Source organism: Trachinotus anak, unplaced genomic scaffold, assembly GCF_046630095.1.
Source record: "Trachinotus anak isolate AG129_WGS33_773 ecotype Australia unplaced genomic scaffold, CSIRO_AGI_Tana_v1 ptg000004l, whole genome shotgun sequence".
Classification (NCBI taxonomy): domain Eukaryota; kingdom Metazoa; phylum Chordata; class Actinopteri; order Carangiformes; family Carangidae; genus Trachinotus; species Trachinotus anak.
The window spans coordinates 25,368,996-25,396,088 of record NW_027273855.1 but is presented as its reverse complement, the minus strand read 5'-3'; the positions used below and the strand labels follow the sequence as shown (position 1 = coordinate 25,396,088).

General features: G+C 43.3%; 1 protein-coding gene across 2 annotated transcripts in view; it reads right to left on the bottom strand.

The window, feature by feature from the left end:
- LOC139621154 (monocarboxylate transporter 1-like) overlaps positions 1-24,351 on the bottom strand; it is a 28,608-nt gene extending 4,257 nt beyond the window's left edge. The window contains exons 1-4 of one of the 2 annotated variants that reach the window (XM_071477454.1): positions 24,171-24,351; positions 10,825-11,174; positions 1,124-1,267; positions 62-877 (exon numbers count right to left, since the gene is read on the bottom strand). In XM_071477454.1, the coding sequence (XP_071333555.1) occupies positions 62-877; positions 1,124-1,267; positions 10,825-11,041 (1,177 nt within the window). In that variant the 5' untranslated portion in view covers positions 11,042-11,174; positions 24,171-24,351. The other variant, XM_071477455.1, reaches the window with a different exon arrangement.
- Positions 24,352-27,093: the final 2,742 nt, after the last annotated feature.

Sequence of the window (27,093 nt, the reverse complement as noted above, 5' to 3'; positions counted from 1 at the left end):
GTTTAAAATACAAATAAATACAACCTTCACCCCTCCCTCTGAGGCTTGCTGGATGTCTTACCTGTTAGTGGTGGGCCCAGCAGCACCGGTGCACACTCCACTATAGTGACTAGACCCACGGCTGAAGAAAACCTCTGAGCTCCCACCAGGTCCATCAGTGTCTCAAACAACACTGCACTCAGCCAGCCAAATGCAAAACCAAAGAAGATGGCGTACACCACAAATCCAGTGTAGTCCACCGACAGCGGCGCCAGCACGTGACACACTCCGTTGTAAAGGACGGCTGCAGCAAAGAAGTACTGCACCTTAGGCCGGATCCACTTGGTGTTAGCCAGCAGGCCCATGGAGGGCCGGGCAAACATGTCAACGAAAGCCAGCACTGACAGAAGGAAGGCCGCCTTTTCTTTGCTGATTCCTGTACTCTTAGCATAATTAGAGAGGAAGACAAGCGGTGCAAAGAGGCCGAAGAACATGACAACGTTGCCCATCAGGTAGAGCAGGAAGCCGCGGTGTTTGAACAGTGTCAGGTCGATGAAGGAGTTGATGGTCTGCATGACTGTCTTCTTAGGCTGCGGCTGCACTGAATCCGTCGCCTTGGCCTCACCTGCCTCCGAGTCGGGCTTTGCGGGCTGAGGTTTGGGGCCGATGGGGCGCATCAGGGAGCCGGCCACGCAGCAGTTGAGCAGAAGTCCACCCAGGATGAGGAAGCTGCCTCTCCACCCAAACTCATCATAGAGCCAGGAGTTGAGAGGAGCCAGGGTGGACAGGAAGACGGGGCTGCCTGCCATAGCGATGCCGTTGGCGATGGGTCTACGCTTGTAAAAGTATTTACCGATCATAGTGAGGGCTGGATTCAAGTTGAACGCCAGTCCCAAACCTGGAGCAGAGAAGGGAGGGAGGAGGGGGCAGAAAATGAGGGTTAAGAGAGGAAAATATTGAATTAAATTCTTTTATTCTTTAATAACATCATATATTCATGACTAACACCATTCAATATTTATTAAGAGTTTAACACAAGACAGTGATCAGTGAATTCCCAGAGATAAAAAAGCCACATACACATATATCACATGACATAAACTTCAAAGGGAACATTAATGTTAGAAGTGGGTGAAACACTGACCTCCCACTACTCCTATGAAGAAGTAGAGCTGCTCCACAGTGTTGCAGAAGGAGGCCGTGACCAGCCCCGACCCTGCCAGACAGCCACCGAGTATAATGATTGGCCGACTGCCATATTTGTTCACAAGGATACTGCTGATCGGACCTGGAGAGAACGAAGAGAGGGGCGAGATGGAGGACAGATAAATCAACTTTAGTGACAACGATCACAGCAGTGATGAATCTTACAACAGGTTTTACTGCAACATGTGACAGACGCCACCATAATATGTCCAAAGTGAGGGCTTGAAATGTCTTGTTTTGACCATTCAATCGTCTAAAACCCAAAGATTTTCAGTTTGCAGTCATAATCTAAAGAAAAGCATCAAATCCTTTTATTTTAATCTGAAATAATCCTTCTGAAATAAACAATCGATAATAAATTATTTATCATTGTGGCTCAGTGAATCATTGTACAAGGTCAGCTCCAACAAAGCAGCTGTACAAAGACACACATGTCTGTCAAACTTTATTAGTCCTGTTACCATAGCAAACACAATGTTGTTCTATCAGCTCACCATTTTACCCGTTCACCAGCAGGTGGAGCTATGACGGCAAAAATAAAAAGCGGGACAGCGACCGATTGTGTAACAGCGTCCGTTGCATGGAGGTTACAGAAAAGGGTCACAGGGAGTAAATGGGTGAGGAGGAGGGAGGCAGCCAGTGCAAGGTATTGAACATATTTTTACTATGAGATAAGGAGAGGAGAGGAGAGGAGAGGAGAGGAGAGGAGAGGAGAGGAGAGGAGAGGATGGGGAGTAAAGGAGAGGAAAGGACAAGGAAGGAGAGGAGAGGAGAGGAGTGAGGCGAGGAAAGGAGAGAGGTGAGGAGAGGAGTGCACAGGGAGAGGAGGAGTGTTGACGTCCACGTGTCTCAGCTTGCGTGCCAGCCTCACTATGAATGGGCCCTCACATGGATCCAGGCTGACACTGGCTCTGCTGGATGTGAATACAAAGTAAAGGCCTGAAGAATCCATACAGCAGCTCTGTGTTCGACTGGTCTGCAGGACACTGTCAACACTTCTTCCTCTAAGTGTCTTCTCCTGTTGATCACCTCTTCTCTCCGCCTCAGTCCAGACGCTAAACATCTCTAGTCAGTAAATGCGAGACTTTGTTTTTCTCTATTATATATTTGATACATCATCATCAAATCGCTAAAATTAATACAGTCCTGCCATAAATCCTCCTCCATGAAGGTTATAATGTTTGTAGAGAGGTGCTGATTGAACTGTATGATAGTTTTGGAGACGGCGGTGCTTAATCAGCATAATAACAAATAATCAAGATGATAGTCAGCAGATCAATCGATATTGAGTGGGGGGCCTAATAATGTGTGACAGAAGCTGGGTAAACACTGAAACTGAAAATCTGACACTGACTGATCTCAGAGGTCACTACCATGTCCTCACAACCAGCCCGGGCCCCTCACACAGACTATGGTGGCTTTGCCCTTGAAAACTTGGCAGCTGACCACGAAGGCCGGGGGCGCTCTGGACGCACGAGCATTCACTCACGCAAACGCTAAATACCTCTCTCAGACACCTCGTTTCTGTGTTGCCTGTCACCACGAGTCTGACCGCCTGGCACGGAGCCCCCCCCGTTGGTGGGCTGCCACCTTTGGGGTGGCGGGGTTTCTACGTCGCAGTCAAACAGGTGATAACGCAGCAGACTGGGCTCGCTGCAGCTGAACCTGCACGAGGACGGGCTCGAATCTGCATCCCCTCAACACTCGCGCGCACATAAACAAATCAGTAGTGACAGTCTTTCTTGCTGTCTGGCAAAACACAAAGAGAGCAGTGAGCAGTGTTCTCAGAGATATTATATAAACGATTCATTCTCCCCCTCCCTTCATCATTTGCTCTCTTTCTCTCCGTGAAAGAAAGAACAACACTGTCCTCCGCTTTACACTGACAGAGCATCCACAAGAGAGCGAGTTAACGTTATTCCTTTGTCTTATTTTAGCATTCATACTTTTTTACAGTCTTCTAGATTTTATTCTGTAAAACATTTGTTACAGAGCGAATGCTAGTGCTCAGTTTCAGCAGCCATGTGAAGTGTATGAGGGAGAGGAGCAGCTGGTGCTGATGAGTCAGTCCGACTAGACACAAAACAGAAGGCGGGACAGGAGAAACAGCTGATTGGATTTGCCCCAATAGTTACTGAGAATACTTCCCATTTGTCCACCAGTCACATCTCTCACAGACCTCCCGGCCTTTAAAGGAATAGTTTGACGTTTTGGGAAATTCTCGTTTACTTTCTTAAGCAGAGTTCAACGAGAAGGTCAAAACCACTCATATCTATATGGTAAATATAAGGCTGGAGCCAGGAGAGGGTTAGCTTAGCTTAGCTTAGCATAAAGACTGGAAGAAGAGGCAAACAGCTCGCCTGGCTCTGTCAAAAGGTCACAATATCTGCCTTTAATGTTATTTCTGCTTTACATCTATTCTTTGGAGCATGTTTAGCCTTTATTATAAAGACCACAGGAAGTGAAGGGCTGGGATCACACTGGGGTTTGCTGTGCGTCACGATCGACTTCTTCACACGTAAACTATGGTGGTGCGCCATGCTAAACTATTTTTCTTCACTGAAATGGCCCCGGCACGTGACCTCCCGTAAAACCACAGCTTGACCATTTTAGAACAGAGTGAATTAGTGATCTTTAGATTTACCGGATGTTGGGTTTGTTTACCTTCGGACAGAGGCAGGCTAGCTGTTTCCACATGTTTCCAGTCTTTATGCTAAGCTAACGTTTCCTGTCTCCACCCCTTTTTAATATATAATACATTTATAATATTTACAATATTTATAATATATTTATAATATTCTCTATTGTACTGGACTGGAATATACTGAGAGGTGTTTCTAATATTTCCTTCTCCCTGCTTATGTACATGAGGGGTCAGAATATTAGGAACACCTCTGAATATAATGCAGTTTAGTTCAAAACAACCACTATGACCTCACTTTTAAAACTTCATTGAATTTACATCTCTTACATCTCTCTCATAAAATTAGACTTTATGGTAAAACAGTTGGACAGAGTTTAATTGTGTATTGTATGGATTTATGTTGTACACTGAGAATCCAATTCTGATTGTGTTTTTTCTTTCTGTCCTTCAGATGGGCATACATCTAAACTGTCCCTCTCCAGGCCATGGTTAATCACATCAATATCCCATAAGCCCAAACACTTATTGCATTAAGACAAGCTGGTGCACACTCATGCACAAACACACATCTGTCTTTCCTCACACACACACAGGCTCTGTTTCACTCCTACACACAGAGAAATCCCACAGATCACAAGAAAAGTCAGCGAGAGAAGTCGGATGTCGACGCCCCCCCTCAGTGAAGCTGTGACCGCTGCTACGTGAAGTGACCGACACTTTTTTCCCCCCAACATAACCTCCTGAAATCAGAGCAACAACAAAATCAAGGAACATGTTTGTGTTTGTAGTTCCACCACACCTCAAAAGCCGTGAGGATTAGGAGCAAGTGACGGGCCAATTCTGTTTCATAATCCTCTTGTTCAGCTTTTTTCCAGACTGCTTACTGGAGTTATACGGTATAGTATTGCAGAATCTGAATTGTCTGGATTTCCTCATGTCAGTCAGTAGTCCATGTTTGGTGGTTTCTGTGTCTGCATTTTCCTTTTTCTGTGTTTAAAACTGGTGTGGAAAAGTTTCACAAGATCTTTTTGCTGTGGGAACTCTGGCCGAGGAACCAAAATTAGAACCAAGTTCTTTGTGGAAAAGAGGATAAAGATGTATATTTTGTGCCAAAGTTGCCAAGCTCAGGGAAAATTTCCCACCCCAGAAAACGGGCAAAGGTACGTCTCCGCCAAGTGTCTGAGCACAGCGCAAGAGTGCGACAATGTGCAGACATAGACATTGATTTCCTCTAGGAAAGGAGTCTGTATGGTGTTATTCTTCATGGTTTTGCATCATAAGTGCGACTGTAAAGCACTTTGACTCACTGCAGTTACATACACCGCTGTTTAAATGACACAATATGACTCCCAGAAAGTTAAGTGCTGAATAAAACAATAAGATACATCAACCTGTTTATCTGCTCAACAGTAAGCTACCTCAAAGAACACATTTTAAAAATGTACAAAGCACCAAATCTAACTCCACTATGAGCAGATGAACTTGCGCCAGGCTCTTGGCATCATTACTAGTTTACTGCTTTTTTTACTGAAGCAACTTTAAACACTTTGAGAGCCACTGAGCTGTGGAGGAGCCCTCTGTTTATCTTTCCCAAACTACTGCACACTGCCAATTCAGAGTTCCCCCGAGAAAGACGCTCCAGTTCAACAGGCAGAGGAGACCACTGTTCTTGTACGTGACAACAAAATGGTAGAGAGTGGTGTGTATTTTGACTTTGACTAGAGTCTGTTTATCATATATCATCATTTTCATAAATGAGGCTCCTGACTTTGCTTGATCAGCTAAAAGTCGCCAACTTCAATCAGCACAGAACCCATTGACAGGACTTGGTCTATGAAAGAAGAAAACAACAAATGCTCCCTTTACCAAGTGCGTTCAGGATAACTGACTGACCTGCTGTTAGAGGGTTAAACTCCAGGGGAAACACTGAATAAAGATGCTTCGTGTCCGTCTGTCTGACCTGCTGGATTTCCCAGATTTTCCAAATATTGCACAAGAAAGACAGGATACTGAAGCTCATTGAAAACTTGTGACAACAGGGAAGGAAAGGAAGGAAGAGGGGGTTAGCAAGGCTACTTTTCTTCACTTCCATGAATTTACAGAGTCATCATGACACTGTGAAATTTCCTTTATCACAAAGACCAAACTTAAATACACACCAGGAATTAAAACACATGGGGAATTATAAAAGATCATTACCTAATGCCTGTTTTACACATTTACTCAGCTTCTGCTGGGCAATGTACCTCAAACTAGACTGGCCCTCAGTAGAGATCCAGATTATTATCTGGATCTGCACAGAACTGTGAAATCTCACAGATCTATACACCATTAATATGTCTGATTTTCTTACATCAACATCCAAACATTATTTTATGAGATAATGACAAAAACAAAGTGATAAATTATTCCTGGAGCTGCCCCTTTAACTGGATCTGCATCAAAATCACATGGGTTCTTCCCTGACCCAGGCCCCATCCCCCCACTGAGTTCTCTGCAAATCGATTCAGTACTTTGTGACAAACATTATACGTTAGTACATTTAACTTTGTGACCATAATTGTGATACAGCTCCCTTGTGGTGTCTTTACCTACAGGAGAGAGTATAAATGACTGACGATCCTGACTCACTGTTCTTTTTATTATCTTATTATCTTGTCTTCCCTTCACTTTTATCTTTATCTTCTTTCCAGTGTTGTTTCTAGGTTTGTTAGTGTTCACCACAGTGGCAAGAAAAAGTAAGTGAACCTTGTGGAATTACCATTTATGTATAAACTTGTCTTCAAATGTGGTCAGATCTTCATCCAAGTTACAATTATCAACAAACACAATCTATTTTAACTAATAACACACATCGTCATTCAAACATTCACAGCTGGAAACTGTATGTGATCCCTTCAACACATCTGATGTGAAACATGGCTCACAAAGAAGATTTCAGAACAGTTGTTGATTTGTATGAAGTAGAAAGGTCATTACAAAGAGCTCAGATATCCATTCACAGTCAGACAAACTGTCTATAAATGAGATGATTCAGTTCTGTGGCTACTCTCCCTACAAGTGAACGTCCAGTAAAGATGACTCCAGAACCACAACGCAGAATGATCAGTAACGCAACAAAGAAGCTCAGAGAAACAGCTAAAGGCTTAAAGGAATCAGTGGAGCTGGTTCACATCTCTGTTCATGAGCCGACCACACGTAGGCCTCGCAGCATGGAGTCCTACCAAGAACTCGGGCGGCTCCACATCATCGAGGGGAAAATGAATTCCCAAGTTTATGAAGGTCTCTAAAAGGACAATGTCGGGGTGGCTCTGCCTGCTGAAGCTCAGGAGAAGCTGGGTGACGCAGCAGGACAATGACCCTAAACATCGAAATAAACCTACTGCAGACTGTCTGTCTGAGCTGAAGCAGCTCGGAAAGAAGAATGCTCCAAAGCTCCTCCTGAACACTGTGCAGGTCTGATCTGCAGCTACTGGAGGAGCTGGTTTCAGCTTCTTGGAGCCAAAGAATTACGATTAAATCCAAGGATTCACTTACTCTTTCCACCAGTGCTGTGGATGTTTAATGGTTGTTCAGTAAAGCAGGATTATAAATACTTGTTTGATATTAGTTTAAGCACACTATACTTGTGACTCAGGTGAAGATCAGATCACATTTTATGGCTGATTCATGTAGAAAACCAGGTTATTCCAAAGGAAGAGAAGAAAATCCCTCAATCAGCTCATTTTAATGGATAAAGTAAAAGCCAGACTCTCTCTTCCTTCATCTTCTTCTCCTCCACCTACGTGCAGAGCATCATGTGCATTAACTGGCTCACACTATTAGTCAGCTGTCCCCTGACGTCATCAAACCTCAATGAATGAATACGTGAGGTTTTTTTTTACCTCAGTGTGTATACGTGCTCTGCCTCACGTTTAACCAGAGAGTGAGTATTATGGTAATTTATGCCCAGGTTTGGCCGCTGAGTCCTATGACTTCCTTCGTACCACAGTGGGAGGAGGCGTAACGCTTGTTAAGAATGAATTGTGAAACAATAAGAACATAAAAAAAAGAAACTACTTCAACATCTGGCTCCTGTTACGCAACTCCCCACCCCCCCACCCCCCCCCCCCCCACCCCCCCACCCCCCCCACCCCCACCCCCACCCCGTTCCTCCCTCGGCAGTTCCCTCTCTTAAATGCCTAAACCGCCTGAACACGACTGCAGTCTGGTACGCAGCTCTGGAGAGGATGAATGAGTAAGTGGAAGGAGCAGAAAGCGTTTTTAGATACAGAGATTTGAGCTGAGGATTCAGACGAACACAGAGACAGAGAAAAAACGAGATGATGGAGTTGAACGGGGGGGGGGGGGGTTTGGCTGGTTAAACGCACAAGAGCGGAGAAAGTGAGGAAAGAACTTGCTTTGTGTCCTGAGACAGAAAGAGAGAAACCTGACCTGAAACCTAACCAGACCTTACCTAACCTGAAACTGGATCAGTCTTTCTCTTCCTTCCTTCCTTAACATCTAAACAGAAAAGTCGTTGTTGCAGCAGCGCTAATAAAAAGGGGTCATTAAGTGCAAGAGCTGCTTGTTTTCAAATGATCAAATGTGAGGCAGAGGCTGTTGTTAAATCAAGCAGCAGTGCAGACTGTAGGGGCCTCGGGTTCTACAGAGGACCAAATATCTCAAAAACTATCAGTTGGATGGACATGAAATTTTGTGCAGACGCTCATGGCTGCTTCATGGCTCTGACTTTACCACTAGCGCCACCTGCAGGTTCACATTTGCGATTATCAGTGAAATAACTTCACAACTCCAGCAGCCGTTCCCATTCACTTGAATGGAAAAGTGCATCCAAACTCCAAACTTGTTGGATTCCAATGACATTTTGTATTCACAGCTCTAACGGCCCTCCTCTAATCATACTCATTATAGATGAACCTGCAGATTGTTTTACTGATTAATCATTTAGTTGACACAAAATTGAGAAAAAGAGGCCAAAGTTGACGTCTTCGCGTCTTGTTCTGTCCGACCAGCAACTCAAAGATGTTCAGTTTACTATGATACAAAACGAAGAAATGCAACCAGAGAACGGTCACCGAAAACAATAACATACTTCTACAACATGTTTATTTGTGCAGTCATCTCTTTAGGTTTGTAATTAACTATATACTATGTCAGTGGTTCCCAACCTTTTCCAACTCGAGAGCCAATTGAAAATCTCAAAAATGATACAGAGGCAAAATAATATGTTCTAAGAACACTTTACATTTTAATGATAACAATCGAACATTTAGGACTGAACTGAGAGCAGAGGAAGCTCAGTTTTTCTTTTTGTTTGACAGTGAAGAGATCACTTGTCAATTCAATGTCTGTCTCTTGACTCAGTTCCTTTTAATTCTGTTTAATTCTGCAAATGATTTGTCAGCCCACAGGCTGGGAACCACTGTGCTGTGTAATATTTACACCATGTTAATATATCTTGGTTGTTTACAGAGATGTTTGCTTGGTTGTGCTCTCTCAGCCTCATTATAGGGAAAATGGGGAAAAGTTGAGCAATTACAACAATTTTCAAAAACGGAGATGATTACACACCAAAGCAGTAAAATAATATTCACTGAGAGGAACCAAACACCACAGCAACGACTTCTCATAAAGTAACTGCAGATTCAGTTGTTCACTTTTTCTCTGATTGTAAAGCCTAGCTACTTTTTCCCCTTTGCGTTTTGTTTCAGTTGTGTTGTTTTTGTGCCTTCTGCTGAGGCACACTGTAAACCCTGCAATTAAAAATAGTGTAGTCATGAATTCAAGGTGTGCTCTTCACAGAAGTGTTAGTCATATTACAGCAGAACAAATATCTTATTGTTTTCATTTCTCTCTTCCGAGTCCTCCAGAGTATCCATTTCCCATATTGTCTCCAGCCCGCTCTTCAGCAGTAAGTCTTTTCTAAGCAGTGAGAAAGCGCTGAATGAATGAATGAATGAATGAATGAATGAATGAATGGATGGATGGATGGATGGGAGAGACTGATAAGAGAGGAGAGTATTAAAGTGTAAGGAGAGACAGAGAAAAGAAGGCTTGTTTGTTTCTGTTTTGCTTCAGTGACGGGTGAAAAATGGAGGGTAGAGCTTCATCAGGAAAGTCAAGCTCAAGCCCTGACAAAGGGAGCTGTCTTAAAATAGTACCAGTTCCACAGACGTAAATATCAACTGATCCTCGTCTTCTTCTGGCAACTGCACTTCATTTACTAACAAACACCATTTTTTCTCCAGTTCTGCTGCAGGAGAAAGAGACGCTGCAACCAGGCCACACCTGAGCAGCCGTTTGAGAAGGGTTAACAGTTTCCACTCCACTGTGTTAAACCTACGATTTATAAAATGTGTAATTCTGCCTCAACTTTTCCCTCCTGATTTTATTGTTTTATTGTCAAAGCTGCATGGCCTCTGAGGTTGTTTTGATGTCACAATTATTACATAAAAACTGACTTCAAAACCTAAAATGAATGAATCCAGCTCTTCTTATTCTAATTTTTTTCCAGAGGTCTCTTCTTTTATCACTGTATGTTCATCATCTCACACAGCTCAGGTTAAGTACTAATATCTTTATGTCATATAAAGTTCTTTCACTTTCGTCAGCCTCTTTTTTGGATGTGATGCTTGTAGGGATTAAAAAAAAATAAATAAATAAAAAAAAAAGAAGTGAAAAAGCAGTGACTTCATTATTGCTTATATAAGTAACAGTGTTTTAACAAGCTGCAGGAAGTGGAAGGTTTAAGTGGCCACTATTGATTTTGTAATTACAACTGTCACTGGCAAAGTTTACTCAGCTGTAGCTAATCTCTGTGTGCCAGCGTCTGCACTATTCATCGACCCAAAAAAAAAAATGGAGAAATGGAGGAATGTGGACAAATCAACAGTGATTTATTCAACACACACACACACACACACACACACACACACACACACACACACACACACACACACACACACACACACACACACACACACACCACTCACCTCCAGCGTACATGACAGCCAGCATAATGGAGGAGATCCAGGACACCTGACTGGGCGTGGCATTGAAGATGGCCTCTATGTCTTTGAAGAACACTGTGATGGATTTGGGGAAGGCATAGGAGAAGCCAATGGAGATGAAGGCCCCCACCACCACTGCCCAGCCCCAGCCACCTTCAGGAGGGGTGTACCCCACAGGCCCACCCAACGCTGGAGGCATGTCAGCTCACGAGGAAGAAGAAGAAGAAGAAGAGGAAGAAGAAGGGCGAGTAAAATGCCGCTGCCGGACGACAGCTGAGCTTCAGAGGACCGGAGAGGGCTGGACCAGCTGAACTGGGATCAGGACTGAAAACCTGCAGGGGAACAGAGCAGGGAGCTGGTGAAAATCAACAGAGATGGTGGGTGAAAGAGTTAAACACATACTTTCCTACTTCTTAGCATCTTATCTACTTTGCTGCCAGTGGCAAAGTGAAATATGTAGGAAAAGAGGGAAGATGGGAAAGAAGCGTTGGAGGAGACAGACACAGAAAAATACAGAAGAACGAAACTAAACATTTATGTTTGTGATCATTTCTTTAACCACAACACCTGGTCCTGTCATGGTGTGAAACAGCATCTGTTCCGGGCTGCACGCCAACATACCAGCGGTGAACAAGACGAAGGCAAACCTTACAGACCCAGACACAAGCATTAGAGCTGGTGACGCATCCTAATCTCCCTGTGGAGGTGGCGTCTTTTTCCACTGAAACCAGTGTGAGTGCAAAACCTGTCAAACACCTTATCAACCACAAAACCACCGTTGTAGTTTGTAAACGGCTGCAAGAGGCTGTAAACTACAGCTACTGACTGAGTCCACTGTGTCTGTGCAGATAAATGAGTTGGAGAAACAGAAACAAAAGTATTGAACACAAACCAGTCAGTCAACTATTTGAACTCAAAATTTCCTGTTGATAAATGTGCGTTTTACTCAAAGTACGGTCTTGGTATCAGCACTGAAAATGGCCTTTCTTCTCCAAAGAAAAACACTAATGAAGGTTCTGTTTTCAGCATGAACAATCCCAGAGCCTTGAAACTGAAGCAGCTAAATTGAGTTCAAGCATTTTCAACTTTATTATGTACATCTGTGCTTTTCCTTATGTGACATGTCTAAATATCTTCTGTGGCACCAACATCCCTCACTTAATGTTGGATGTCGGCACTGGCTTCACCGAAACACTGGTGCTTTTATTAAACCAAAACAGCAACGGTCACAGTTGGGCTGCAGCTGATGAATGTTTTCAGTATTATTTGGTTTGGTTTGGCTTATAAAATGTTAAAAAAAAAAAAAAGAAAGAAACATCATCTACATAATAAAAAAAATCTAATATCAAAATAGTTGCTGATTCATTTTCTGTAGGCTGACTCATCATTTTCATTTCCCTCCTGACCCCTCTGTTTGTCCCAGTAATTAGCTCTAGACTGTTCTACAAGATGGGCCCCAACATTATGTAATAGCACCGGTCTCCTTAAAGCCCTTGTAATGCCCTTTAGTGGACACGCCACCTTTAGCATTCAGCCCCAACAAACAAACTCCAGGCAGGAACCGGCAGCCTTCAGGTTTTGACTCTACTTTTTTGCAGAGGACTTGATATTTATCATCTAACATGAAGCTGAATTTTCCTGTGAATGAGCTGTTTAACAAAATACCTGCACTGGACTGCTCTTATCTGAATGCAATCTACATACTGTATATTCTGTATATTTAGCCCCAATCGAATATCCAATTTCCAGATTTGCAGTCGGTTCGCAGCCTCTTCTTTGTTGGTAATTTTGCCAACTACGGCAAAGCACCCAACCCACTTCCACACAGTGCTTCTCTGATGCTTTGGAGTCATTATTATCTAATTAGCACAGCCTTGCTTGCTTCTGTCATTAGCTTAGCATACTGACAGGTCAACAGGGCAGACCTCTGCTAAACCACGTGTAGAACTATTTCAAAACAGTGTGTGATGCACTTACAGACTGTGAATGGATCAAATATTTATTCAAATGAATGTTGGACTGTCCAATACAAAGAGACAAACGGCTGTGCTGACCCACATTAGACAGGAGCTTTATGAACCAGTTCTTTTCACTGTAATGGTGGAAGAATTCAGTAAACTCATCTAAAACACTACCCAACGTGCTACCTTGAAATTTGGTTGAAGGTCAATCAAGTTTGTGCAGCCTGTGGCAGAAGTCACTAAGAATAAACGGCTGTGAGCAAAGTGAATGTAAAAATAACACAAACGGCCCCTGAAGGCCACCGAGTGACTGACTGACGGCTCAGCCTCAGCTCACAGCGTGCTATTCCAAGCAGCTGCTAACTAAACTGCTTCATGTCTAACGCTGAACTCACTGCAGCATTTGATGAAATATTTCACTGACATTTACAGCTCAACAATCCCTGCTCTTCCTCATTGAATGCATCCTTCTAAATGTCCTCTTTTCCGTTTAGGCCACAAATAACCGAGCTATTTATGGTCGGCTCTGACATCATCTCTGCTACTGTTTGGGCCATTTGCCTTAAATTGGCTCTGGAGTGCAAATCTACAAACCACGCAGGGACTTCGCACTGAAACTGTATGGGTGTAATGTATTTGAAGAAAAGCTGAGTGATGCTGTGTTGGTGAAGAAAAACAAGGAGCCAGAGAGTGGACTTTTTAAATTACTCAATATCTGCAGGCAAAAGAAAAACTAATGAACAGCCAGGTGTACTGCTGCCCTACATGGTTTTTAGCCTGGATCATGCTGTAAACAACCATGCTCCACCAATCATTACACCATCAGCAGCCTGTTACGGTAACTAATCAACTCATCTCTGCAGTCACGTGGCGCCCAGAAGTTCAGGCTGTTGATGCTCACTACATGTGCTTTAAGCTGCGTGGCTTTCACTTCCGCCTGCTGCCTGTTAGGAAACCATTTCAAAGATTGACACACACGTCTGTCTGCATGAAGATACATACAGAACATTTTAAACTTGACTGTCTGTAGCTCGGCTTTAAGTATAAATTATTCTGCAGTTGCAAGTTAAATCTGTTGAAAGGAGAGAGATTATCCCGTTGTTTTGCATGTTTCACTTATTTCCTTCCTTCATTCAGTTTCAGTTCATTCCTGCACACCATGAAAATCAACCTCTAGACTAAGACCTGGATTAAGTCATGTCTTTGCTATTAATACTGAATTAAATGACTGCTTAATATCAAATCATCACCACTAGAAACCCACTGAGAATAACCACCCTCCTCTGCAGCGATATGCACAAACAAGCGAGTAGTGAAGAATGTTATCAGGGTTCTGAGAAACTTGGAGACAAAACTGTGTGATATATAGTGGATGCAGACTCAGGCTGTTTTGGAAGAGCTCTATACTCCTCATTAAAATTACTCACTAATCAGTCAGTGATGCAGCGACGTCCTTTATCATCAATATCTACATTTAAACAAAACAACTCAATGCCGACCATATTTGGGATAAACTTGCGTCCAGCTGCTGATTACATAACTAACTGCAGCCTGGCGCTTGTCAAGTGACGCCGTTAGCTTTCCTCTGCTTGCCTTAGAAAATCCCCTCTGACTGTGCAGAAGTGCATTTTAAATGTCACCAGTTTTCTAATGCACCTTTGCAATCTGTGCATAAATAAAAGTTTATCTATGCACAGATGTCTGGTCCTATAACTGAATTAACACCTCTCTAAAACTTAGACACTGTAACCTCCATGAAGGATTTACCCAAATAAACCGCCAACAGTGTGTACATAAGGATGTTGGACTCATTTTAAGACAAGCTTTTTGATTTAATTGACATACTTCAACATGCCAGTCAGCCCACATGTTGACCTGGCTTGTTGGTTTGTGGTGTCACTCAAGCATGGCGAGAGTTGCCACATCACTGTTTGAGCACCAATTCAAGACCGCAGACGCTCAGGGGGAAGAGGAGTAGGTAGAGATAAAACCCTAACACGTCCATGTGGGTCTGCAAGCTGCAGAGAGCCAACATGTGACACATGTCATGTAATGTGCTCTGCAGACGGGTTACATTACTGCATACACCAAAACAGATCTGTGCAATGTGCACATGCTGCAACCTCCTAAAAATAGAAGCCATAGCATTCAGTCCAACACCGGCCAGTTCTAACTGCATAAAAATAATTTGACCTTTTGATTTATTATGTAGCTAGACATGCACTTTTCCGCACACATACACACACACCAATACATAAAGAGTACCTGACACTCACAATGAAATGCTGCAGACTGAGCGATCATGACTGTGAACAGTTTGTTTCAGTTTCTATAAATCTGATGCAACATCAGAATACAAAGATGCAATTCACCAGAATTGAAAGTCTTAACCCAGAAAAACACAAGGCTTCAATCAGAGTGAGCAGACGGCAAAAAAGTCACCATTATTAGTGTTAAATCCCTAAATATGGATATTATAAAATACAACTACATTTCTCTGCTAAGTCAATTTAAATTTAATGATGCAAAATCGTAACACAGGCAGAAAGACCCAAACACCGACAGGCCGGCAGGTGTGAGTTTAATAAAATGATAACCAAGGCTTACAAGCAGGAAGGTAACAGGTAAGTTGGGAAAAACAGGAGTCCACTACATGAACAGCACGAAGCACAACACAGGTGACAGGTGAAACATGCAGGTTGAGATACTGAGAGGTGTGTGAGTGGGCGGGGAAGGTCAGGTGACTGGGACAGGTGGGAAAGTGCGAGGGCATCTGGTGGAAGGCTGAGGAACAACAGGTGAGAAGAGCTCCACGTTAACAGGATGGGGGCAGGTGAGTCCTTAGTCATTCTTCTTTTCATCCAATCAAAGAGGCGGCTTCTCTGCACCCAGACCTCTGACTACGGTCCACAAATACAGATGTGAGTCACACTTTCTACCAACAGACAGTCAGACGGGTGACATCAGAAAACAAACAGTCAGCTCACCCAGAAATGGGAACGAGCAGTTCCACTTCCTCCTTATTTGTCCCTGCTGATGACATCAGATACCACACTTTCACATTAGCAACACCTGGCAACCCACTCATGAGTTGGCTATTTTTCATGTCTGGTGAAAACTCAGACTCTTCAAACCACAGCCCCACTGTGGAAATCAGCTCAGACGTTCCATGTGTGGCGTGTGCACGGCTTGTGTTTGCATGTGTATTCAGCAGAACACGTTACTTGGTCAGAAAGCCAAGTCACAAAACTTGCAGCAGCTACTCAACACTGAGCCCGGTGCGTAAGCTTAATGTTATCCAGCAGGCACAGCAATGAACTTTCTGTCAGACGGTAAATCTGACCTCCCTCTCAAATCCTGCACATGCAAACAACCACGCTTGAAACTGGAGGACGGTCATTAAATCCAAGTAAATGTCATAGTAGCTCACACACTGCAGGCCTGGGATTTAATGTATTATGACCTTAGAAGAGAGTAAATTACTTATCATGACAGGTCATCCAGGGGCCACAGAGTAAGACTGGCAAACACTCTGATGCTGACCCTCTCATGTTGCTCGCAGAGAGCCCATCCTCCACCTCGCTGACCTCACTAACACACAGCCACGCATACCGTCACATGCTCGCACACACGCTCATCCATTTCTTACGCGGGCCGTCACTGACGCTCTGCTCAGCGAAACCCTTGATCTGTTGAAGAGGAAAACAAACATGCAACTTAACATGCTGCTGCTCAGAAAACAGAGAGGTAACCTGCACGTCACTGCTAACTGAACCGGCAGTGTGCTAAGCATCGGGTGCTGGCGCCGTCCTCAGTCAGGGCTTCCTGTCCTGAGGAGGAATGTGATGACTCCAGGAGGAACGATGCAGCCAGCGCTCCCTTAGCTTTGACTTGAAGCCCTCAGGACGAGGCCCAGACTCAAAACTAGAACTGACACTTTTTTTTTTTTTTAGATTTAAGTAAATTTCAGGGCTCCAATGTGCATCTCCCTGTAAATACAGACAACTAGAGCTGAAGTGATTAACTGACTAATCAATCAGAAAGAACATAATCAACAAAGGATTAATCAGAGAAAAAAAGCGCAGATAAATCAATAATGAAAGTAATTTAGTTGCTGCCATGAACAAACATAAAATACAAGAAAGGGCATTCGATCAATAATCACTGAAACTAATCTGTAAATCTAGACTATATACACATTTTCGAAACTGCTGTTAAGTTGACACTGGTGTTTAATTAATGCAAAGTCACTTATCAAACACAGGATGTTGTTCACTATGGCACCAAAACACAAACACACCCATGAAGCGAACGAGGAGCACATTTGCTAGATAAGGAAGATAACAACTGTCTTTAATGACTGAAGTTATGACGCTGAGATGAAGCTGTTAAAGGTTTCTCAAGGAGACACTTAAAGCAAAAACCTGAACTATAAATGATCACAATGCATCCTTGTACTATAGTGTATTCACGTGTCAGAAAGAATGAAACCTGAATTACCACATTGCAAGGGGCATTAAACTGTCAAGTTGCAGTTTTAAACCACGTCTGTCCAGACTCATAATATATGCAGCCAAGACTTACAAGGAATTTAATCAAATGTTTTGCCTTCACTTTACTGTTGTTGCTCTGCTGTATTAGTTTCTACTGTATTAGTGTGTAAGGTCATTGCTTGGCCAGTGAAACTGATTCTGTTGTAGCCATTAAAGTAGACGATGCTTCAAATATGGACGTCGCTGCAAAGAAGCTTCAACTTCTAAAACATGAAAATTTCACACACGCTTCAACGCAGCAGCAGCAGCAGAGAGGATCTGTCCAGGCTCCTGAGATTAGTGACACCAGTTCTGTGTCCGACCAAATGTGATGGCCTGGTGTGTTTCTGCAGAACATTATGATGTCACAGTGAAGCTGACATTCAACCTTTGGGATATAATTGTCATCGTTTTATCCTATTGGACATTTGTGGTAAAAATGTGTCATAATCAAATTCTTGGGTTATGGCCGAAAAAATGTTTTCTGACCTTTGACCTTTGACCACAAGATTCTAATCAGTTCATCTTTGATCCCAAATTGACATCTGTGCCAGAAATTCCTGATATATTAGGTTCACAAAACTGGGATGGATGGAAGGTCACAGTAACCTTGACCTTTGACCTTTGAACATCAATCCAATCCAATCCCTTTATCCTTTAGTCCAAGTGAACGTTTGTCCCAAATCTAAAGAAACTTCCTCTGGTCATGATGTCTGTTCGTGCTCAGAGAGCAACTTAACACCTCAGCTCGGACACATCTCAAATTAAATAAAATGCTTTCAAACCCAGACGCACAGAGCTCCGCCCACCTCAGCCCATGACCCCTCTGTCTGCTCAGACTGTTGCTTCAGCGTCCCTCTCTCTTTCCGCCTGACTTTCGACACCAATGAGCTGCAGCTGTTTTCATCCACGTTAATGCCAAGACATTACATCTTTCAGTCGCCAACAACCCATGAAACTGTAGTTGCATGCTCTCATTTTAACAACTTCAGAGAGCCAAAGTGGTGACGTCACATCTGGCCTCTGTTCCACTAGCTTTTGTAACTCAATGCCGTCTCTCATTCAGGATTTCTTCCATCAGTCTCTCTAAAAAAAAAAAATAAAAAATCAAGCGTCTTCCTGCGAGTTACCTTCTATATTCTAAGACAAATCAGATCCAATACAGCAGCTGTTGTTAGAGAATGAATTCTTAATGATTTTAGAAGTTAAGCAATGGTTACTGTATGAGCACAGAAAAAAAACTACAGCTCCCATGAAATAAAACTACATTTTTCATTTCATCTTGGGTCATTTTTTCAACTTCTTTGATATCTACACTGTTTCTACACCGTTAGCTCCTCTCTGTGTTTATCGACACACATGAACCGAGCCTCACGACACGCAACAACTCTGATCCAAGCTCTGATAAGCAGAGTTAAAAATATCAGTGGTGTTTTGAATGAGGTTTTCCTTCTTCCGGAACAGAAACTGAAGTTCTGGTTCGTAAATGTTGATGTGACGCAGTGAAGGGTTTTTTTGTTCGGCTGACGTATAAAGCACTGAGAGTCGACCAGTGTCTCCACCTTCACTGCTGACCAATACTGTGGTTCAGAGACATTTCAACTGTTAGCTTAGCTTAGCTTAGCAAGGTGCCACCAGGTGCAGCAGAGGCAGTAGAGAGAATAGAGGATGTGAATGACTTAACACTGTAACCCAGACAAACACTGCAATCTTTTTTTCAAGTTGGACAGAATCACCAGATCTTAAATACAAATAACTTCAAGTAAAAGTTAATGTAATAAACGCTACAGAGTAGGACCAGGACTAACTGATTAAAAAGTGTATTAAAAAAGTGGAATTACTGTGAACGGTCCTTTTAACTAAACAACCTCATTCACACAGCTCAACTGGTTAACAAACAGGAAACCATCCAAAACACAGAAGTGAATGCAACTTCCTTCCTTATAACCTCGAATGCGACTGACTAACTGACTGTTGCTAACTTATCACATTGTCACAAGATTGTCAAAAGACATTCTGTCTCCTCTAACTTTCTCTCTGAGTGATCATTTATATGTAAACACAGCTGAAGTCACCGCTCAGTCTTTGTGTTAAATGTATGTGTTTGGTGATTTTGTCAGACGATGTCGCTGTTATAAAAATCAGGATTTGACCATAAGCCATCCAGCCATACGCTTGTCCTGTTTTCAAACCATTGGTCTGTTTGACCACCCTGGATCCAGCACCAGGAACAGAAAGGTCATTCAAGGACAAAGCTGACATAGAAAAACCGACCCTCGCAATTACTCATGGGGAATGAACAGGGAGGGGAGTAGGCCATGGTGAGGCCCATTTTAGCAGCACTCACAGGACAAGATGTACGAATGCTTCCAAGGAAACAACATGACATTTAATACAAAGAAGGTGAGAAGTTTTATTTTGTACAGTGTGTGTTCCTAAATATATATAATTAGCCATATATCATTCATTACAGGCTGTAAAAACAGTATTAATCACAGTATCTATACACAGCATACTGTGATGTAGTGTAAGCAGCCAAACAGGGTTATGTTATAATGAAATAAGAGTCTGATCTTTAATTTTGTCTCAATGTCTTTGTATTTTGGAAATAATTCATCTGCTATCCACCTTTGATAAAAATAATAATAATAATAATTTAAAAAATCTAAAAACATACAACAAATACAACATCTATCCCCAACAAGAAAAATCAACCAAAATCAGAACATCAACAAAAAAATATATATATTTTAAATATATTAGTGTTTAAAATATGTGTCATTAAGCAGATTTTACCTTCATGAATTGACTGAAAACACTGTCTAATAATCTAATAATGATTTAGCTAATCTTATATTAAAGAGCTAGCCTAATTTTAGCTTAATGAGCTGAGCTAATTTTAGGTTAATGAGTAATCAACTGGCTGATGCTGCTGATAAAACCTGCTCTGGGAAGTTGTCATTTCAGCGGTCGCCTGGAAATGAGACGCCTGTGATACCAAGAACCCGTGGTCTCACACATTACTATGAATTTTTATCATTATTATGTGCTGTGAAAGAACAGACAGCTTTGACATCCATAGCAACAGTAGCTAAGGGGGGGCGGGGCTAAGCTAATTGATTTGCTTCCAATTATGTCCAGTTTAGGATCTCATGTGTCAGTGGTCCCTGGGGCGCAGCATGAGGTGGACACTTTTTTGGGAGTTTCCGTGTCAGTCTCAGGCAGGACAGACATCAGCTGGAACAGTGAACGTGGAGACGAGACGGAGGAGGACGCCGATATCCAGTGAGGAGCTCGCTCCTAATGGGAAGGAGGCTTCACCAGAGGGAACGGATTTCTGTGGCCATCTCCCCTGAGGTGTCACTGCTCTCTGCCAGAGTGTAGTAAGGTGTCTGTTTTCATGTGTGTGTGTGTGTGTACCAGTAAAGCAGGACAGCTCCTGAAGGAGTTATCAATGAGGCCATTCATTCTGCAGTAACAAACGCTCCCTTTACCAAAGTGTGTTCAGGGGCTGGAGTTACCTGAAATCACTTAAACAACAAATGACAGTTTCAGCAGCTGAAATGTTACAAATTTGACAACAAACGTGAAAGTGGCCAAGTTTACACTGAGTGGTTTGTACTTTTTCTGGGGTAACTGGCTGACCCAGATTAGAGGGTTAAAGTCGAGGAGAAACGCCGTCACAGCTATGATTAAAGATGCTTTGTGTCTGTCTGACCTGCTGGATTTCCCGAATTTCCAAATAGTGCACAAGAAAGAGAGGATACTGAAGCTCATTGAAAACCTCTGACAACAGGGAAGGGAGGGAAGGAAGGAAGGAAGGAAGGAAGACGGGGTTAGCAAGGGGCACTTTTCTGTCCTCCCATGAATGACTGAGTGTAATTTTCACAGAGTCATCATGACTCTGTGAAACACTTTACCCCAAAAAAACAAAACTCTAATACACACCAGAAAATAAAAAACACACCAGGAAATAAAATCCGTGCAAACTCTCAGCTTCTGTTGGGCTCAAATGACAATTTAAGTCCTATTAGCAAGCATTATAAATGTGTTCTCTCCAGCTAAAAGGCTGTGTAATACTTGCCAGCTTAACACTAATGACCACTTAAACCCCACCGGCATAACTATCGTGATGTCACCCCATACAGAACAGTGCTTCCTTCTCTCCCCCACGTCTGTAATCATGAGAACAGTCTTAATGAATGATCATACGCCCAAATCCTTGCTTGCTCGAACATGAGCAGTTGTGCGTGACCTGTACATGCACACAAACCACACATGAAGGAACCGGCTCAGGGACACTAAGTTGTACAGATTTAATATGTTAGTTTGGCTTGTGGCCATGTGAGGAACTTGTTGGCCCCAAACAGTTGTGCAAGCACAGACACACAAACATAAAACCTGTTTGTCACAGCAAACTATGGAAATGTGACTGAAGCGAAACGTTAATTCTGCTTAAATACGTCCAATTGCATGTAAACTATTTTTGTTATTGATAGGTCAGAGGGTTATTTTCCCATAGAAAATGTCAAAATATAGAAATAAATGTCCCAAACGCTTCGTAAAGCCTGAGCTGACATATTCAAACAGCTTGTTTTGTCCAAAAGTTTTCAGCTTACAATGACAGAACGTCAAGAAAAACGCTGAATATTCTGCATTTTTGACTAAAAAAATATGACTTGAACAATTATTTGGTTGAAAATTGATTACTTTTCTGCTGTTCTGCTGTTTTAGCTCTAGTTATGGCTGGGCACCTAACTGAGGAGTGAATGAGTGACCAGTGACTCAGTGTACCAATGAGCACGCAGCATGCTTGGACCAAGATCTAATAATGCTGGTGATTGGCTGCTTATTCACAACAGATATTTACACTGTTGTGTGTGTGCACTGTTAAAATTGATTTGATAAAATTGGTATTGAAAAAAGCCAGGCTCTTTATTCCCCAAATCCAATTTAATCTGTACAGTGGTGAAACGTGGCTGGTTAGCTCTGGGATTCATTCACTTATGAACAAATGAGAACTGGAACATATTCTAACATATTCCACCGATTCACGTACAGTAAAAAAAAACAGCACCACACACGACTGACATGTCTCCTCTCGTTTGCCGTCCCTGCCTCTAAACCTCAGGCTCAGCCAACATTTCTCATTTGTTAGCTGTGTCCTCTGCCGCATCACTTGCACTCACTCCAACCACCTCTTCGCACATTCACTGATGCACCTTCAATCTTCTTCAGTTGTAAAGTCACGATTCACACAAATAGTAGTGGGCGAGCAAAAGCAACAAGTCAGCATTGCTGTGAGTGCTCTTTAGAAGGTGCAAAGGCTAAACCTTTCCTGGCACTGCCTCTTCAGTGACAAGTCATAACAATAAATACTAGCTATAAAAGTTGCACAATGTGCTTGCGAGCCTGCAGCCTTGATTGCCAGGACTTGTCAAGAATATAAGAATACCAGGAAAGCACAACTGGATAGGTCAGTTAGATATGGTTAGTTAAAGCACAAGGAAGCAGGTAAAAAATAACACGATATTGTTCGTAAGGGTTTGATCACACTGATTAATCTGCTCCAGCACTTTACAAACGATGTTTTACCGTCACCCAGAGGGAAATATTCAGTCCTCCAGAGAGGTCAGATTTCAGCTGGTGAAGCTGGTACAGTCATGCACTCACCAAAGGAAACTTCCACATGACACCAGGTAATATACTTGTCTTTGTGCAGGTCACCCTGCCACCACAAACGGAAAATGACATAGCATTCACCCGCTTTCTGCACCACACTTAGAGAGTATCCCCGGTTACACACTTATTAATAGACAACAAGCGGCGCTGGTTGTTTCAGGACAATGGGGGCTGCATGGGAGGCAGCACGTGTGGCTGTGGTGTGATCTGTCCATTGAGCCCTGGCCCTCAAAGAGCCGGCATGTGGAACTCATTCAGCTCTGTGTGCAGAGCAGATCACACATCAGGCCGCGGTCAGATGCACTGCTGCCCCGACGGGAAATCACAGCCGCGGCTCAAGATCGCCCGCTCTCCTCTCTCTGTGTCGCCCCCACTGCGTGACCTGCAGCCATGGATGGATTACTGAGTGGGCGTACCCAGGGGCCCAAAGTGTCAGGGCAGGGGGCCCCTGGGAAAAAAGCCTTTGAAATTTTTTTCGTTGGAACGTTTTATAAAATGACCACAAAAAGATGCAAAGCAACAGAAGCAAATTGGCAACAACAAAACAGAAGAACTACAAAAACACACAACAGGACCGCGGTGATGCCAAACAGCTACATTAGGGACACAAAACTGACTATAAAGGGAAGTAAAGCAACTATAAAGAAATGCAGAAATACACAAAGTGACCACAAACGTGTGCTGAATGACTAGAGAGGCACAAAACGAACACGATGAGGTGCAGAACGACCACAGATGCAAAAATACGAGATTACTGCGCCCTGGTGCAGCTGCGAAACCACTGCAGGTGTCATGTGTGTCTCTTTCAGTCAGGGTCTCTCAGGTGTGGGGTGGGTGTGGGGCCCCCCGCCCTCCTCCTGAGCCCAGGACCCCGTAGGGCCCCAGTCCGCCCATGCCCGGAGCCAGGGGCCGCCTCACGGCACCGGGCTGCTGGAGGAACCCGCTCCCTGACTCCATGTGCGGGGTGTTTCAGGGAGGGGCGCCCGGGGATGTTAAAAGGAAAACAGCGGAGAGAAACACACACACAGCTACTACCGGAGGCGCGAAGCGGGATCGTTTACAACAAGCTGAGATGTAGACGGAGAATAAACTGAATTCAGCCTCTTTGTCTCGACGCGCCGGGGACGGTCCCGCCGCTCGCTGCTGCACTTACTGCGGCTACACGGCGGAGGCTCGGCTCGGCGGGGAGGGTGTCTCCAGGGTGCCCTCGGTCGTGATAATGGCTCCACGTTGAACAGCGGCCGCTCACAGACTCACACACACGCCGCACAACTCCGGGATGTGGGGATGGCGGTGTGATTGCCGCGCATGCGCACCACGGGAGCCCTCTGCGCGGCAGCGGAGGAATCTGAGCACATGTGCGGGAGAGGAGGGAAGGAGCGCACCGCAGGTCTAACCAGAGGCCGGGCGGGACAAACACAAAAACACCAGAGCTTTCCTTTCAGTCATTGAACCTGAGGAATCTCCGTCTGAAACCTTCTTATATCACAGAATAAGCATGATGAATTTAGCGCATGTCTCATTATGATCATGTTTGCTCACTTTTTATAAGAGATTATATATCATAACTTTGAAGTAGAATCTGATAATTAGGATTTAATGTCTCATAATTGTATTTCATGGTTATGAGACCAGTCATTTTTTATTAGATACATAATAAAGAGATATTATTTCATAATTAGGAGGTGGTAGGCCTGAAGTTTGACTTAATTAGCATCTCAGAAGTTTCATGATTAAGAGAAACTTTTTCACAATTCTTAGGAAATATGTCATAATCTCAATTTACAGTAACTATGAGAAACATTTAATTATAATTATGAGTTACCATCTCACAGTTATTGTCAGGAATTAGAGAATCACCACCAGGCACACACAGGCCTTATGGCCCTTTCATAAAACCACCACTACAACACAGTCATATACAGTATGCTATGCAGTTTAGTAACGACACTATATTGTTGTGCCTCTGGCGGTGGAAACTGTTTGTACAATACAAATCAAAGCATCACAACAGTCATGCAATTGATCTGTGAAATTGTTCAATTCTGCTGACAAAGCAACGAAGGTGTTGATTCAGCTTTGTGGTCATTTTTGAGGCAATACGTGCAGATTCGTATCAGATTGTTAATAATGATAATATAAGATAATGATAATAATTACATAGGTAAATATATAAAAATCAACCCATTCAGGTAAGTTAGTTAAAACAATAAAGGTATAAATCAAAGAATTCAGAAACAGTACGCGCTGCCCTGAAGTGAAGTCATTTCTCTCAGACTCTTTTCTTCTTTTCTTTTCTTCTTCTTTTTATCGACCTGTCTTTAAGTCTCTAAGAGACTCACCGCTGTGTCCACATCTCGATCTGGAATAATAACCAGAGAATATAACAATACTGTCTTTCAATAAAAAGCAGTCCAGTACAATGACTCCACACATTCACAGTCTCAAAACCACAGTTGAATCAACACTTCTCTGGCACACACTCAGTCTTGGGAAACTTCAGAAGGCAGAATTTTTTATTTTATTTATTTCATCATATCATACAGTTCTTCATTTTATTGCGTCCACACCCTCCTGCATACAAGGTCAACACAGGTCAAACATATTGTGTTGAAACCCTGCTCTCTCTCCTCATCTGTGCAAGCAAGATGACAAACCATTGCACAAACTGAGAAAGAGGAGAAATGACAGCGGCGCAGTCCAGAAGACTGGATGTGCTGCTGACAGAGACGCTCCATCAAATCACAGGAAGTTTGAAAACATTATTTACAACTACATCCTGCTCTCTGCTCCGTCGCCTCTCCGCTTTTATCACTAATATCTGTTACTGTAATCAGTACCTCAAAAAAAATATATACATATATATTTTCTTTATACTGTATATACTGTATATATTTATTGTTCATTGTAGAGGAACAGAATAAAGAGCAGTAACCTTTTACAGTAACCTCCCCTCATAGCAGGAATACAGTCAGTTCTTCCTCATTTTCAGAAGCGAGGCCAGACATGGTTCATATTATAATATGAAGCATGAGCTAAGCTCAGTCAGCTCAGGAGGCAAAAGGAGGAAGCTTTCAGGAGTGGGGACAGGGACAGGTTTAAAGAGTCCAAGTACAGGTTTAGCAAGGCGGTGAGAGACGCTAAACGACTGTACTCTGAGAAACTTCAGCTCCAGTTCTCAGCCAATGACTCTGCTTCTGTCTGGAAAGGGCTCAGACAGATCACTAACTACAAACCTAAACCCCCCCACTCCATTAACGACTTCCGTCTGGCCAACGATCTGAATGAGTTCTACTGCCGCTTTGAAAGACAGTGGGACAAGCCTGACACTAAGCTCCACATCAGAGCCACATCAGAACCCCCCTCCTCCTCCCCTACCAAAGGAACGTCTCTCTCTATCCTGGAGAGAGATGTCAACAGGCTTTTTAAGAAGCAGAACCCCCGCAAAGCAGCCGGTCCTGACTCTGTCTCTCCATCATCCCTGAAGCACTGTGCTGATCAGCTGTCTCCGGTGTTCACAGACATCTTCAACACCTCACTGGAGACCTGCCACGTGCCAGCCTGCTTCAAATCCTCCACCATCATCCCTGTCCCCAAAAAACCAAGGCCCACAGGTCTAAATGACTACAGACCCGTTGCCCTGACCTCTGTGGTCATGAAATCATTTGAGCGCCTTGTCCTGCACCCCCCCCCCCCCCCCCCCCCCCCCCCCCCCCCCCCAAACTAAAGCGCAGGACATTGAATTAACATTCCATCCTCACGCTCCACTAAAAAAAGAAATCACATGCTCCCAACCCTGTAACAGTAAATACAATCAGACCCACCCCTGTAAAGACTCTACGTCCTGCAAGAGCAAAACTACTGCCAGAAAAAGACCTGCTCTTGAGCGTCTGGAGCAGCTCTACCTGTATAATGTGCTTTTGTTTCATTACTGCAGCCACCGCCGTCTTCTGTCAAACGTTTCCAGCTGACTGACAGCGTGTGAGGATGCTTTTGGCACAGAGACGTGACAGTCGCTAATTGGAATATTCTGCTAATGAGGAGGAGGAAGAACAGGGCAACAACAGCGAGTCTGT